Source organism: Tachysurus fulvidraco, chromosome 6, assembly GCF_022655615.1.
Source record: "Tachysurus fulvidraco isolate hzauxx_2018 chromosome 6, HZAU_PFXX_2.0, whole genome shotgun sequence".
In the NCBI taxonomy this organism is placed as follows: domain Eukaryota; kingdom Metazoa; phylum Chordata; class Actinopteri; order Siluriformes; family Bagridae; genus Tachysurus; species Tachysurus fulvidraco.
The window spans coordinates 20,830,310-20,846,800 of record NC_062523.1 but is presented as its reverse complement, the minus strand read 5'-3'; the positions used below and the strand labels follow the sequence as shown (position 1 = coordinate 20,846,800).

At 39.8% G+C, this 16,491-nt stretch overlaps 1 protein-coding gene across 2 annotated transcripts in view; it reads left to right on the top strand.

Moving 5' to 3' along the window:
- man1a2 (mannosidase, alpha, class 1A, member 2) overlaps positions 1-16,491 on the top strand; it is a 59,070-nt gene that overhangs the window by 29,356 nt on the left and 13,223 nt on the right. For both annotated transcript variants that reach the window (XM_027164309.2, XM_047814748.1), the window contains 3 exons: positions 708-804; positions 11,391-11,509; positions 13,581-13,661. In XM_027164309.2, coding sequence (XP_027020110.1) covers positions 708-804; positions 11,391-11,509; positions 13,581-13,661 — 297 coding nt within the window. The remainder of the gene's footprint in view (positions 1-707; positions 805-11,390; positions 11,510-13,580; positions 13,662-16,491) is intronic.

The following is a 16,491-nucleotide window of genomic DNA, read 5'->3' as shown; positions in this document are numbered from 1 at the left end:
ATGCTTTTGTTATGGTGTATTCATGGCTTGTGTTTGCTTTGTGTGTTTGTGGGTGTGTGTTGTGTGTAAAGATACTGTGTTGCATCAGTTTTTGATGTCGGTGACGAGGATGTCGAGTAGAAGCAGACTCAAATGTGTTATTTAAATAGAACGCATGGAGAAGGAAGACATGACAACTCATACCAGCGCTGATGCAAAACACAGCTCCACTTCATCCCTGCCTACCAGAAACACACCTACACACAAAGAGTAGCAAAAATTGCTAGATTCCCTGTGGCTAATGTTCTGCGAAGTGAGAGATAGTGTACCAAACAGTGTTATAGCCACGGCAGGGGCTGCAGGGTAAAGAACATCTCTGATTGCAGATTCTCCAACTCTGTCATCAAAGCACTGTGTATTTCCCCTATGACCTGCTACCTAAAACGCATCAGTGCACATTACAGAAAAGCCCCACATTCAATCAGCTGCTTTAAATGTTAACTGTTGCATGAAATGAGAGAAGCTCATACGGGGCCACCTTTATCTGAGAGCGTGAAAGGATACGCCACAAGAATGCCACGGAGGCACAAGGTCCTACGTCATCTCGTTTTGATTGTGTTTTTGACCCTGGTTAGGACATCTATTGTATTTGTATGTCAAACTGAGTTGAGACACTGCTTTATATTCATGAGGCTTACTAACTCTCTCTGGTATCTGTGGCTCACTAGATGATGAAGCACGCGTGGGACAGCTACAGGCAGTACGGCTGGGGACACAACGAACTCAAACCCATTGCCAAGAAAGGACATTCCACAAATATATTTGGTAAGTGAGCTATGCCCGTTTCCCCATTACTTTAAAACATGCTGCACCCACAGATTTCTTCCCTCATTTGCATGTAAATAGCTCTGTTCAAAGTGGAAAGCGATGCCTATGCAAACCTATTAGCACACTTTTCCAGACAACCATTTCTGTGTCTAAAAATGATAAGGACATAACAAACATGCACAGTCCGAGTTTCCCTTATGCTTTTTTTTTTCCCCCCATGTGTTGTTCAGCTCACCAGCTGTTTTCCCAGATAATGATGAGCAGGTTAAAGCTATTATGTGTGTATTTTGGAAATTATGGAAAGTGTTTTTTAAACATGTTTTAAACATGGCTGCTTGTTCGCTCTGAGCAGGTCTGAGGAAGATAGTAGGGAAATGAAAATTGATGCAGAGAGTGGAGAAGAGGAAGGTTGAGAATAAGTCTGAAATGAAAGTGTTGTAGTCCTCACAGCTCACTTTCATAATTAATGAGTCTCTTAGTTAATGTCTTTCTCTCTGAAATTCCTCCATGTGGAAGAGGTGTGTGTGTTTATAGCTTGGTCCCCACAAGGATAGAAATAAAAGCTTTAGTCGGTGGGGTGGGGTCTCCGATGTTTGAGAAATGCTTCAGAAAACTGCGTTGGGCTGCCAAACAAAACAAAAACAAAACTAACGTGTAGCCAATGAGCAGAAAGGGGCGTGTCTTATCAGTATAGGCGGTGAGAGTGTTCAGTGCGCACGTGTGACATTAGCGGTTTTAACATTGACATTTAGGATAAAAACAAAGAAAGAAAGCGAAGAAAGGCTTTCGATAAGGCAAGAAGTAGGACTAACTGAATATGGCTTTCTGTCATTTAAAGTTCAGAATATTAAATCAATCAATACACTTACTTGCGTTACTGCAAGTCTTTGTGCCTGAAACATGCGCACACGCACCAAGTCTTCTGTTTCCATGTTATTGGCAGCAATGTTACGACCTCTGCCACTAACGTTAGCTCTGCCTCGGGTTCTAGGTGTTTGCCGTCTCCTTCCGCGTGAAACGGAGCTAAACCTTTCACAGTACAACACGCAGTACTACAAAAACATTTGGATTACCATAGGATTACTTATTGGGTTTATTTATTGATAAAAATACACCCTCGGTCAGCTGCCCCAACAGGTTCCGCATTAATACTTGTCTGGGTTATACTTGGGTTATACTTGTCTGGTGTATGTGTGGGGCGGAGCTATCAAAACAGGGGCTGGACCCATTTGGGTTAGGGGCATGTTTGTTTTCAAATGTCAACATTGGCTTTCAAACAACGGAGACCCCACTTTTAAGCAAATTTATTTATTTATTTATTTGTTTGTTTGTTTGTTTGTTTATTTTCCCTTTTATAAACTAAAAGTACATAAAACTTTACCTGTTTATTGCTGGGGTTAAGGTTATGGTTAGATTTAGGTGTAGACAAAAAATATGGAAATAGAAGACAATCCTTACCAGAATAGTAGCCAGTAACATCTCGGTCAGAATGTATAAATAGTTGTATATCCTTCTAGGAAATGCCAATAAAACCCATAATTGTCATGGTGTGACACCATTCATCTATTCATGGTGAAAATGATTCTAATTAGTACTTTCATGTAAAATAAATATCACTTTAAGAAAATAATGTTTTAATAATGTGAACAATTCTGTCTCAAGTATTTATTTTATGTTATTTAATATAATGTCTTAGTACTTTTTAAATGTCACACCACAGGACACATTTACAATATTGTTGAGTGAAAAAGTGATAAAAATATGTGAACTCATTGACAAAATGAGTGACCAGTACTATTTTCTGAAACTGCAGTTTTCATACTCCACAAATATATGTAACTTACAAATATATGTAACTTATATGTATCTTAAAAAGTTATGATTTCCAAAAAAAGTACTTTTTCTTGGTCATTTGTCAACTACCCATATCTCTACGTATGTGTTTATTTACATGTATTGCATGCTTACAACAAAAATAGCAAATTTGTAGTGTTATTGAAGTAAAGAGATTTCACAGCATCTGTCTGATATGCTTGTGGGGACGAGGCCTCGGCTTAGAGAGGAATAACTAAAAAAAACGAGTGGGTTGCTTTTCATAGCATCAACGAAAGCAGTTTTTAGCACTTCAAAAAAAAAAAAGTGTGCATAACTCAGTGTGAGTGCTACAGACAGTTCAAGGGCACAGCTGAGGTGAGGAATCATCCTTGTGTTTATATGATTTTCTACCCTGTAAATGACTCCCAGGGGGTTGAACTGTGCCTGGCAGAAAGAAATCCACGTGACCTGTAGCCGCTCCGGGTTGGTGGAGTACTGCTGTGCTGTACGTGCAGTGTTGAGTGACTGTTAGTGGTTTGTTTACTGGTGACGTGCTCTCATGGGAGCCTGCAGTCACATTTCTTCGATTTGCTCACTCCACAAATGCACAGCTATATTTCAAAACACAGTACTATATATTGTCTGACTTCCTGCACACACACACACACACACCCCGCACTCTCTTTCCCGAACGCCGTGTTTGTTTGGTTAATGCAAGCTGTGTGCTGTCTCTCAGCTTTTGTTGTAATGTACATCTGATGAATTATTATATCTCATTAAAGTTTCGAGATGTATTGTGATATTTCTCTTCCTTTTCATATTTGTTAATACTTGGACCCACAGCTGCCTGTATTAACTCTGCTCAATGCTTTTCGAAAAAAAAGTGAAGAATCTGCTTACAGATGAGAGTGTAAGCACATTAATGTGGTTCTTGCACTGCATAGTAAAGCATCCATCCTACCCATGGAGAAAGCTTCTGCGTTACTTTTAAGTTGTACTGAAGTAGATGGGCTGTGTGGTTATTTATGAACTTTGTTGGATGGAATGAAATTGGAATGGAAAGCCTGATAGGCATAAGGAGCTCCTCTGAGTGAAAGATAGTTGATTGATGGTGTTGCAAAGAGCTGCATATCACCGGCAGTGAGCAAAGGCCTATGTGACTATGAAAATATATTGCGAAGAGAGACCGAGAGAAGAGCAAGCGGAATGACAATAAGGGATCAGAAAGTAAAAAGAAAAGGTCAGGACAGTGAAGTGGACGAGGTAACTGGAGAATGAGGAAAGGCTCAGACAACCTCTCTTCCCGTAACCCCTTCCGCAATTTCATTTGCTTCATTCAGCTTTAATATCCTGGAACTCATTTGCATAATTCCTATTCATCCCCTTAGGAGTCTTCACGAAATCTCCAATTACTCATGCTTTTCTTTGCTACTTGTGAAATTGCGTTCCCTAGGTGGTTAATATTTTCCTAATGAGCCGTGTGATTTCTCTTGTTCATTCTGTCTGACTGTAGACAACACAGGCGTATAGGCAGTGCTTCAAGCACAGAACTGTGTCTGTCTGTCTGTCTGTCTATTTGTATCTGTCTGTCTGTCTGTGCATGTGTGTATGTCTCTGTGTGCTGTCTGTCTCTGTTTGTCTGTCCTTGTGTCTGTGTGTGTCTGTCCTTGTGTCTGTGTGTGTCTGTGTCTGTCCCTGTGTGTGCGTCTGTGTCTGTCCCTGTGTGTGCGGCTGTGTCTGTCCCTGTGTGTGCGTCTGTGTCTGTCCCTGTGTGTGAGTCTGTGTCTGTCTGTCTGTTTGTGTGTCTGTGTGTCGTTAATTGTGAAATGACGGCTTAGATGTGAAACTGACTTTTTTTGTCCTTAGCTTCATGTTGCAGCACAGAGAAACAGAACTGGTAGATCCCAGAAATGGTGTACTTTCACAAGTTAGATATCTTGTTGTTATGCACTTTGGAATTTGGCTGCATGCCAGACAGCAGAAATGTAAAGTTTTGTGGGGGGTTTTTTTGGGTTTTTTTTTTGCTATAGTGGATTTTTTTTTACTTACTAGACTAATTATGCTATTACTGTAATTAAGGCAAAAGCCTCATGGAGGGAAAATTGGCTTTCAGTTTTACAGTGAAATAATTTCAGTTAAACAGAATAGACTGTTAAGAGCATTTTGAAGGGCCATGATTATTAATTCTGTTGTTAAACATCACACACTGGCTTTGAAAGTAAAACAGGTTGATTGTGATAAAGAAGAGAAATCATTCATTTGTTTGCAATAACAGGTAATAATATTTATTATATCGCTCAAACTAAAAGCATGGAAATAAATACAGCGAGATAAAGAAAAGGCAAAGAAACATAAGCATGTGATGAGTGCAGTTCATACAAAGTGATAGAGATTTATGAAGAATGAATACACGAATCTCCCATTATTGCTTATCATTCTGTACTGTACTCATGAGGTGTAGCCTCTATACATAGGAAAGGAATGGAGTTCAGATCATTTGAATGTCAGTGTATATCTTACTATAAGGCTGACTTTAAGACTCAGTTCTTTTTAGGATAATATGGCAGACTGTGTAACTGATTAGAATTGAAGTAGCTTGAACAATGCCTCTAATGTGAAAGTCTGTTTTTTTATTATAAACAAATAGTAATATTTCGACAGCTTAGATAGACAGATAGTCTGCGATTTTTTTAAAATAGACTTTTAAAAAGAGGCCAGATATTTGAGACCATTTGTCTCAAAAATATGTCTAGCCTGAAGCAGAGACCGTAATGGGGCTGCAGCAGTTGGCCGTGTTGTGCAGCGAGAGCGGTTATGCCCAGTGGAACATCTTATGTCTCCAGGGAAGATGGCGTGAACTGTAGTGTTTCATGGTGTTTATGAATAAAATAGCATGTGATTCATTTGGAAGCGTGTTATCAAATGTTTGCTTTTTTGTTTGTACCATTAGCAAAGCAAAAACTTTGCAGGTTATAAAATGGAGAACCTCATCGGTCCGGAGGTGCAGAGCTGCCATATTGCATTCTCAGTAAGTGCAGTTGTGGTCTCTAGATAATATCCTGCTCTTCAAAATGAGCCCACACAACCCAATTTGCCAGCCTATTTTATCTCTCCTGAGGTGTGTGTGTGTGAGTGTGTGTGCGTGTGTGTGCAAGTGTGTGTGTGGGCCCTCAAATGTTGTGGATTATTTATCTGTTGCTCTATTTTTAAATTTGGTTTTGGCATATAATCAGATCTGAGAGCAGCAGAAAGGGAATGCTCCCTCGACCGAGCTTCATCTTCTCTTTTTTTGACCCTCTTTTCCTGTTCCATTCACATAAAATTTTAAACAGGGGGTCGGTGTCAGATTTGGGCAGGAAATCGCATGTATTTTTGACTCCTCGGGCCATTACAAATGCACTTAAAGCCTCTGAGGTTCTGATGCCAGGGATTCAGCTCTGCACAAAGAATGAGAGAGGAGAAAGATGGATGATGGAGAGAGAAGCACAGTGAGGAGATGAGAGAAAGTGTTGATCCCAAACTATGTGTGTGGGTTTGGTGGTTAATGGTCCTTATTCATTTCTGTCTCCTGTCCTGTCCCTCAGTCCTGCCCCAAACCTTCTTTCACCTTTGTGTCCAGTTTTGTCCCTCACTATCTTGTCCTGTCCCTTACTGTTCTGCCCTGTCCCTTACTGTTTTTCCTTTCCCTTGCTGTTTTGTCTTGTCCCTTACTGTTTTGTCCTGTCCCTTACTGTATTTTATTGTCCCTTACTGTTCTGTCCTGTCCCTCACTGTCGTGTCTTGTCCCTCACTGTCGTGTCTTGTCCTGTCTTTAACTGCCATGCCCTGTCCTGTCCCTCTCTGCCCTGCCCTGCCCTGCCCTGTCCCTCACTGTCATGTCTTGTCCTTTCCGTAACTCCCCTGTCCTGTCCCTCACTGTCATTTCCCAGTTCCGTCCCTCATTTTTTTGTATTCTCCTATCCCGCACTGTCCTCTTTAGCCTCCACCATGTTTTTTTTTTTTTGTCTCGTCTCATCCTGTCTCTTAATCCTGCCCCTAACATCCCCTATTGTCCTGTTCTGTCCAGACCCTTGTCTTGCCTGCAGCACCCCATTCCCCAGTCCTATCAGAGTTATTCATTTTGTTCCTCAGTGTACCTTCCTTTAGCCCTCACTGTTCTCTCACGTCCCTCAGCGTTCTGTTCCTCGGTGTCCCTTCTCCCATAATTAATGAAAGTGCTGCACCTCAGTACTTTATCAAAATGCCAAGCAAATACATCAGAGTGCTGTAGCTCAGTAAAAACTGTGTTCTCAAGACACTTATATGTTTGGAAGCAAGTTTGGATGACAGCATGCAGGGAATGAAGAAGAAAGGCAAATGACAATGGAGGGGAATTGGCCCAATATGGCTGATGTTACTGTACATTTGGGCTCCATAAACTGCAGTTAGCTCATATAACCTTTTTTAAAATCTCCTTGCCGGTTTAAGAAGTGTGTTGGCTCTGAATTCTTTTTTTCTTTGTTCTTTGTGTTGTTTTGTTTTGAATGAATGGTATCTAGAGTGTAAAATTGAGTAATGACTAATATATTCACACAACAATGTTGACACATAATACAGTGTATTTAAGAGGTTTACATCATCTTTTATTTTCTTCTGCCCAATTTCTCAACTCTCCCTCCCATAAAGCACACTCACATACACATACACACATTCTTACATTTGAGATTTGGGGTTTACACTTGAGTAGGTTTGCAATTTTCTCTTGAATAGATAAGTAATGGCTTAGGCTGAATGAAAAGGTCTTAAAATACATGGAGTGAAATGCAGCTGAAAACATTTTCAATCTGACTCTATAAATGGCCTTAGAGTTCATTGCACATTAGAATGCATGACTGACAGATCATGACCATGTTCAGTTACCTGTGGTTAGTATTAATAACCTGTTGTGCAGATGTGTAAATACTGTACATACCTATGCATATATCAGAGTGATTACATTTAAAAAAAAAAAATTGAGAGAAAATGTAGTTTTGAGTGTCCATGGCACTGAAGCTTGAAATTAATGTTGGGTTTTCATTTCAAGGCTGTCCAAAAAGTTAACTGGCTTTGAGAAAAGTGCACTTACCTATCTGCAGAATGTCTCCAGTCCTTACGATGTCCAAGATGTAATAACCCAAAATGCATGCATTTTAAAGAGCTTCATTTTCACAGAAGCTGGATTGACGTAATCATGATCTTTTTGGAGCCTCATCATCCTGCCTCCTTAGACAAAGTGCGTGCCACTCAGCCACTAGCTATTTCTATGAAGTGCTGTTCGAAGAGCCTTTCATTTTCTCGTACATCGCTCGAGTGTTTTGCCTTCTGCCCTAGAGCTGATTTGTGTGACCCAAAGATCGCAGAGGAAATTGTGAGAATAAATTGGATGTCATAAGTTACATACTAAGGAAACCCATTATGCAGTTAGCATGCCTGGATGTAGCTCTACATGTAGTTTGAATGCTTGTGCTGATCTTTTATTTATCAGCGGTTTTGAACTTTTTTCCTGTCTTTGTCATTTTAAACTTACCTGCTTGTTTACTGATGGGTCTCTTAGTCTGTGACCTAGTGAACCAGTATTGGCTTATACTGTATATATATTTACTCCTAGAGACTTCTGAAAGTGGATCACTGGATAAGGAAGTCTAAAGCCATGGCCAAAAGTTTTGAGAATGACACAAATATGAATTTTTACAAAGTCTGCTGCTTCAGTGAAAATGTCATGAAAATGAACTTGATCCTCTAAAAACCAGCTGACATCATGTCAGTGATTCTCTCAGTACGAGTGTTGCCAAGGACAAGGCTGAAGATCACTCTGTCATGCTGGTTAAGTTAGAATAACAGCCCGGAAGCTTTAAAAGAAGGGTGGTGCTTGAAATCATTGTTCTTTCTCTGTTAACCATGTTTACCTGCAAATTGTAATTACCTGCCATGTTTACCTGCTAATTGTAATTACCTGCCATGTTTACCTGCTAATTGTAATTACCTGCCATGTTTACCTGCTAATTCAATTTCAAATAATTATCATGCTTTGCACTTAAAGGGATTCACAGGTAAGGATATTACTGCTAGTAAGATTGCACCCAAATTAACCATTATTCAGATCATTAATGACTTTAATGAGAGAGGTTCAATTGTTGTGAAGAAGGCTTCAGGGTGCTCAAGAAAGTCCAGTAAGTACCAGGACTTTCTCCTAAAGTTGATTCAGCTGTGGGATCAGGGTGCCACCAGGAATGGCAGTGCAACTGTGAGTGCAACTACAGACTTAATGTTTGTGTCATTCTCAAAACTTTTGCCCATGGCTGTATATAGACATTACTCTTACTGTTCTCTGTTATACACACACACACACACACACACGCACACACGCTTTTGGTGACACTCTCAGAGAGAAAACGGTTTCCAAACGGTTTAAACAGTTTGCATTTTTCCCCTCCTTTTTTCCACCTTGTGGTACCAACACTCAAGCAGTGAAGAACAGCATCATGTTGTGCAATCTAGAGTAATAGATTTTCAGGCATGCGTGAGATATTCTTTACCTTAATGCTTCTTCTATGGCCTCGAGTGATGATAACTTCTGTGATGTGGAGCATGGTGCGTCAGAATCTGGTGCATGCAGATACAATGGCAATGACTGTGTTATTAATATTCTTAAGCAGCCTCTTAGTCTCTCTCTCTCTCTCTCTCTCTCTCTCTCTCTCTCTCTCTCTCTCTCTCTCTCACAGTAAGGCAGTGAGGGAGATCAGGTGTTTTGGTTTGGATATAATAACACAGTCACACTTATTCTTTTCACATTTGTTTGCCATGCATACTCGTTTTTTTTTAATCTATGCTACAAGCTTCTGTTGACATAACAAGCATATAGAGGTAACTAATTAATGTTATAAAATAGAATTAAAGGTTTTGGCTCTTTTAGAGAAAAGCTGTAAACACACCATACTGCTTACAGGTGCATGTACAGGCACACGTACACACACGCACACACTCTGCATAAGTGCTACAGAGACCGGGACTGATATTACTCCCTAAATATCCATGCTGAATTTGAAACAAGTTTTGTTTATTAAAATTAGGAGAATGCATTAAGATAACACACACTTGAGCTGGGGAGACTAAAACATAACATAAAGTAAAATGAGAAGATGACTGAGATTATATTCAGTTATGACCTGCCTGAATGTCAGAGGTGTGTAACAGCATGTGCTGGGTGCTGTTGGGCATAACAGAAGGGTTTGCAGAGTTGAGAGGCTGCTGGGTATTTTTAGAGTGATTTAGAGTCTCTGTCAATAATGATAATAACACTGCAGTTCTCACATAATGAGAGAGAGAGAGAGAGAGAGAGAGAGAGAGAGAGCTAGCTGCCTCTTTCGACAGCTAACGTTGTTGAAAAATTTAGGGTTACAGCAGCATGACGCTGCTAGTCATCTGCTGGGGTTTTAGGTCTTCAGCTTGGAATTGTAGCACTGTCTAGAGAAATAATGCCTGTCCCTGCATATCTCAAGCAATTTAGCATTACCGCAATAAAGCCTATTTTAATCATGAACTCTGTTTCCCGGAACGAATATGCCGGAATAACACACTAAAAATGAGTTAAACGTTCATAGAAAATGTGCTTTTGATGTGTACTGTCTATAAAAGGACATATTTGCTTTACGAATAAATTGTTAATGTTGCTACATATCTGAAATATGACAGTCATTTAATGTGGGAATATATGACAAGCATGCATTGTAAAATGTTTTGAATATATTTTTAATTAGGAGCTGCAGAGCACTTTGTAGTCTAGAGACTGTTTCATTCACCATGTTTAGCACTGACCTCAACAGATGGCAAAGTAAAGTTAATCCAAGTTTTTAGCAAGCTTGTTCAATGTCTAGACTTTCACTCTAGTGTTCATTATTCTAGTTTTTGTTTGTTTCTATATTTATTTCTGTTCAGGGCCTGTGTGACTCAGGATTGACAGCTTGTTAGTGTCTCTGACAGGAAACCTACCAAATCAAAACTTGCTTGTAAAGCTACAGGAATACACTGAATGACCAAATTGCATTGGTGATGGAATACAATATTAATACAAAATGTAGAAGTAACATGGACTCTGTCTTTACTGCATGTAAATTTACTATTGTATCTATTTACTATTCTGTAAATAGAGTCTGCTTGCTATGGGTCTATTGTAGCATTATTAATACTAATAAAAACTATAGATGATGTAACAGTGCAAGTTAGAGGAATAAAATTAAAGAAATCAAGCCATCAAACATAGCGTAAATGTGTTTGTTTATTCATACCTAATCACATCATTTACAGCAATGAAGATAAGAGAAAGTATAAAGTCTGGTTACAATAGTACTTTGGTCAAAAACTGTGGTCAAACTGTGGAGGAGAATGAGCTCAGTACTGTTCTGCTGACGGCCGTACACTATTCAATCCCAATCTGGTCTAGTTTAGTGTGAAATAGAGGAGTGAAGAGTGACGTAGCTGTAGTTAGTGACTGATGTCTCAGTTGTGCTTGGTGTAGTGTTGTGTAGTAGTGTTGTACCACCTCAGGCAACACATTTGAGCAAACTTTATCATGATCATATTTACATGTTCACTTTTATAGAGTAACTGTTTCTCTATTTCTCAATATTATATTAATATGATTAATCTGTTTTGAGAACTTGACCCCGCACTACACCCTATAGCTTTTTGACCATCGGTGTTGGGATAGAAATCGTGGTATGTACTTACATGTCTGTGCTTTGTGTCTTCAGGTAATTCCCAGCTGGGGGCCTCGATAGTAGACGCTCTGGACACACTCTATATAATGGGCCTCCATGATGAGTTTAAAGATGGTCAGGAGTGGATAGAAAAGAGCCTGGACTTCAGTGTGGTGAGTGATCACATGCAAATGTTCACACACATGTAAAGGCCTGCATTACCAGTAGGAATGTGTCTCGTTTTTAATGGTTGAATATAAAGTTATTCAGTGTAAATTTGTCTTCAAAAGAGATATTAAAGTATCAAAGGTAAAGCTTAGAAATGAGAACTATTCCCTTGCTCGATTGGGATAAGCTGCAAATTTGGAGGATGTACCTCTAATTTGCGTTCACCTTGTGTCTGTTGGCACGCAATGGGCTGGTGCCAAATTTACATTTATGGCATTTGGCAGACGCCCTTCTCCAAAGCGACTGATCTCATTCAACTCATACAAGCAATTTAGGGATAAGGGTTAAACCTTGCTCAAGGGCCCAGCACCGGCAAATTGGTGGTCCTGGGATTCAAACCCTCAACATTTCAGTCAGTAGTCCAACACACAATTCCCACAATTCTTTGTGTGTGAACAGTTTGGGCAGGGAGCTTAGTATCTAGTGCCCTGAAGAAGAATCTCTTTATGAGAGCGAATAATAGCAGGAACTGATAAATGTGAGAGAGTTAGGGAATTTAGTCACGCTGGAAAAAGCTCCACAGACTCCATCTATTCCTCCAACGTCTGGCAGGTATACCCAATGGTTTTTAAATTGCACTTTTGTCCTTTCCATCTTCCAGTCATTTTTTGCCCATACTTTCTTTATTTTTGCATTCCTGTATGCATTTTGTACCCTTTACTTTCTCTTTTTTCCCATCCCTCTCACTTTCTCATCTAGCCGAGGGTTATTAAATTAGTTTAGAGCTAATCAAAGAGCACTGGAACGTTGTTTTTTTTTTTGAGGCCTGTGAGATCAGAAAGAAGATTAATCACTGGTTTATGTAATACAGCTTTAGTCAGTATAATAGTAGCAGTGTCTGACATTATTAGTAGTAATACAGTGAGAATGATGAAAGGTCGGAAGCTCGGAGGCTGGTGCTCACAAAACCTCCACTGCACATGCTTCTCTCTCTGGCTGTGAGTTTTGCCAATTCATTTTCCACTAATTATGGAGTGTGTTTAATGGATGAGAGGCAGCTGGAAACTCTCACTTTTGGGCTCAATAGCCCTTTGAACCCTACATATTTTGAGCATTTTTAAGTGATTTTATTAATAGGCTTTTGACATTTTACTCACTTGCTCTTACGTGCCATATGTTTTAAGAAAGGTAAAAAAAAAATTAAAAAAAAAGATAATTGATATTTGTAGCTCCAGCATAATCACATAGAACTGATCTGGTCTGTTTAAGTATTATGCTCATGCTTGCACTGAAAGTCATGTGTCATTAGGGCTGAATGCCGCTTTGCCAGTTTTTTCTCTCTCTCTTTGCACAGGTTACAGCCCTGTGATGAGTCATTGTTAGTGTTTATTCTAGGTTCTCTGTGAATTTGGGCTCTGTGGTAGCATGGCGGTGATGAATGAGGCTGCTTGCCATCACAATTAATTAATTGTAAAAATGAACCCAAAAGCTGACTTGGATTTAACAACCCGTATCCGAGTTGATCCTCTTCTCATACATTTTGTCAATAATATAGCCAGAGGAAAAGAAGGGAAAGCAAAGCAACTCAGCTGAAGCATGACCTTGTCATTTTTGTTCCATTAAGAAGCCGTCTCATCTGCCTGAGTATAAGGCTCTGCTCTTCTATTTCAGAAAGCATATGTGGGGTTGGAATGGGATTGTATAAGCAATTTTAGGTTGCAGCTGTGTGTATATGGTTTTACAACATGCAACACAAGCTATGTTGTTGATTGTGTTTGTTTGTGTGTGTGTGTGTGTGTGTGTGTGTGTGTGTGTGTGTGTGTGTGTGTGTGTGTGTGTGTGTGTGTGTGTGTCTGGGTCATGTATGCACGATATCTTTGTGGGGACCAAGGTACTAAAAATATACGTGCATGCACACACACACACACACACACACACACACACACACACACACACACACACACACACACACACACACACACACAGCTCTTGTATAAAATGGTGATCTATTCTATCATGGTGCTGTATTGGGATTACTACATGACTGAAATATGTAATGTCTTTTGTTCCCCACAGAATGCAGAAGTATCTGTCTTTGAGGTCAATATCCGTTTCATTGGGGGATTGCTTGCTGCATACTACCTCTCTGGACAAGAAGTAAGTTATTTTGTGATTTGTTCAAGTGCATAGAAAAATTCACCGGGTTATTTGGCTAATGGTTTTGAAATGGAAAAGTGCTGTAAAAGGTGTCACCTAAGAACTCCATGAGTTTGTGGACCTCAAAAAATATTTGCGTGTCTGCCTGTGTGAGTTGTGTGTGTGTGTGTGTTACACTATTAAAAAAATACACGTAGTCCATACAAATTCTGATAGTGAACTGGACTGGCCACTGTGCCGTGTTCTTTGGGAAAATAAGCTCCATTCTTGTTAATTAGCCCTTCTGCTTGCTCACTTGCTTATCTTCCTTTAGCATATCTGCTTTCGTGTATTACCCTGACCCAGTTCACTGTGTAAAGTTTAGTAGTACTGGTTTAGTGTACAGTGCCCAAGTGGCACAACTACCTCAGTTGCCATTTACTTGACGTTAGCATCCTGGGTTTGAATTCCAGCAGCACCGTAAGCATGAATTAGAGCACTACTGGTTCTGCTCTGAGTGGAAAAAAATGGCCTAGTAACTCAAAGATGTTGTATGTCTGCAGGTTCAGGTATATAGGACAGTGTGTTTAGCTGCTCTGTGGTGTTTATAAGCATCAGTCTAGGGGAAAAAATCCAGTATTCACATTTCCTCTCATATTTTCTTCCACTATTTTGTAGTAATAGACTTTACTTTGGCCATCCTCCTATGACCTCTCTCATCAACATGGCATTTCTACCTGCAGAATCCTGCTTGTTTTTTGGGGTTTTTTGTTCTTATGTATGTTCTGAGCAGTAACTGAGCATTAACTAATGTTATATAAAATATTATAATATAATACTATGTTAAACATTTCTCTCCCACCCATATAACCAAGGTTTGTACTTCCATTTGGATTCATTTTTAAGAACATGTGCATCCATTCATTAAATTATATAAAGCAAAAGTATAACCAGATGTTTTTTATTCATGGCTCAAGATTAATCAGGTTTTTTTTTGGGGTATGTTTTTAAACATGATGTTGCTGGCTCGAGTCCTGATCTCAATCCTGTTCAAACTTTTGTGATGTGATGTGAAACAGATCGTTCACTTACAGCATTCTACAGGTTTTCTCTAAAGAAATGACTCAAAGAACTCCTGCAAAGTTTCATAAGTTAATAGTTTTCTAATTTCACATCAACTCTTGTTTTTTTAGGCATAAACTTGGATTACGGATTATTATAACTATGTATGTGTAGCGTTATATATTGGCCATTCACTCAGAAATAAAGAGCAGGTCAAAAAGGAAATTTCTTCATACCTATAAATGAAAAGTCACACCTTCTTTCCTCTTTAAGAAGTTTAAGAGGTTTTCAAGTGCAAGAAAGAGGTGTCAGAATTCTCTTCCCTTGAGTATCATACACCTCTGACCTCCCACGTTTTAACTTGAGGACACGAAGACACACTCCGCTGCAAATGGATGTGAGAAAAATAAAACTTGGTTGTTGCAGGTTAGCTAAAAATGCAGCAGGGAAATGGAGATGAAGGTGGAGAATTAAGTGGAAAGTTTAACTGAAAGTGAAGCTCTCGTTCCTGTCCTCACAGCACCGCTGCCTCCACGCTGGCCTTCTGCTGCCAGTCATCCTATTCCCGACCAACCTGTGTCGACATGATGGATTATGTTTACACACGCTTTCCTCTCCCCCGTACATTTTCTTTTGCTCCAGATTTTTCAGTTCTTCTTTAACCTTCTGTTTTTTTGTGTCCTCCCCTTTAGTCTGTGTCTTAGGAGAGCGATGAATGAATGAGAGAAAAATGCGACTACAGTGTTTAGAGATGTGTTGCTGAATTGGGTTTCATAGCTATAATTAACAGCTAAAGTCATTAATTGACTGAAGAAGTCTCTCTTGGCCAGAGAGCTCTCAGTAAACAGGCTCATCCAGCAGCTCTGCACAAGCTGCACGCCTCTGTACTCAGGTACAGCACTCATCAGAGCTGTCACACTAGTGTAGAATTTAGATGAGGGGACCATTTTTTTTTCCTATGGCCAAGAGCACTTTGATGGTGCTGTCAGCTATGAAAGGAAAATTTTGAAAAGCTACGTGTGTGTGTGCGCGCATGTGTGTGTGCGCGCATGTGTGTGTGCGCGCATGTGTGTGTGCGCGCGCGTGTGTGCGCGCGCGTGTGTGTGCGCGCATGTGTGTGCGTGCATGTGTGTGCGCGCGCGCATGTGTGTGTGTGTGTGCACAAAAGTCTTAGGCCAGGAACACGGTGGAAGGAAGGTCTGTCCTGGTTTTGGGCCGGATTTTTGCCAGCGATGTTGGCGATACTGTCCGATTTGTTAGACTCATGAATGCTGGAATGTACAGACAGGTTTTATTTCATCATGCCATTCCTTCTGTAAACGCCTGATTGGGGATGGTATTATTTTTCAGCATCATCATAATCTCAAGTACAATCATATTTGGAGAGAAAAAGCCTGGGAAGTACTGCAAGAAGCAATGTATAATATACCAGTTTACTTCAGAAAACTCCAGGACAGAACCCCAAAAGAGTTCAAGATGTGCTTAGTGCCAAGGGAGATCACACTAAATATAGACTCATGTCTGAAGAAACCATTTTGTGTGTGTGTGTGTGTGTGTGTGTGTGTGTGTGTGTGTGTGTGTGTGTGTGTGTGTGTGTGCGCGTGTGTATTTCATGTATTTTCTGTTTGTATCTTAATGAACAGACCAAAAATAAGTATGGATGGTAATTAACACTTTGCTAAAACAAAGTCGGTGGTGACCTAAAACTTTCACACTGTACTTTATATATTAAAAGATTTGTACTTGAAATGTGAGATACTTTGATGAGATTCTGTATGAGGCAAACATC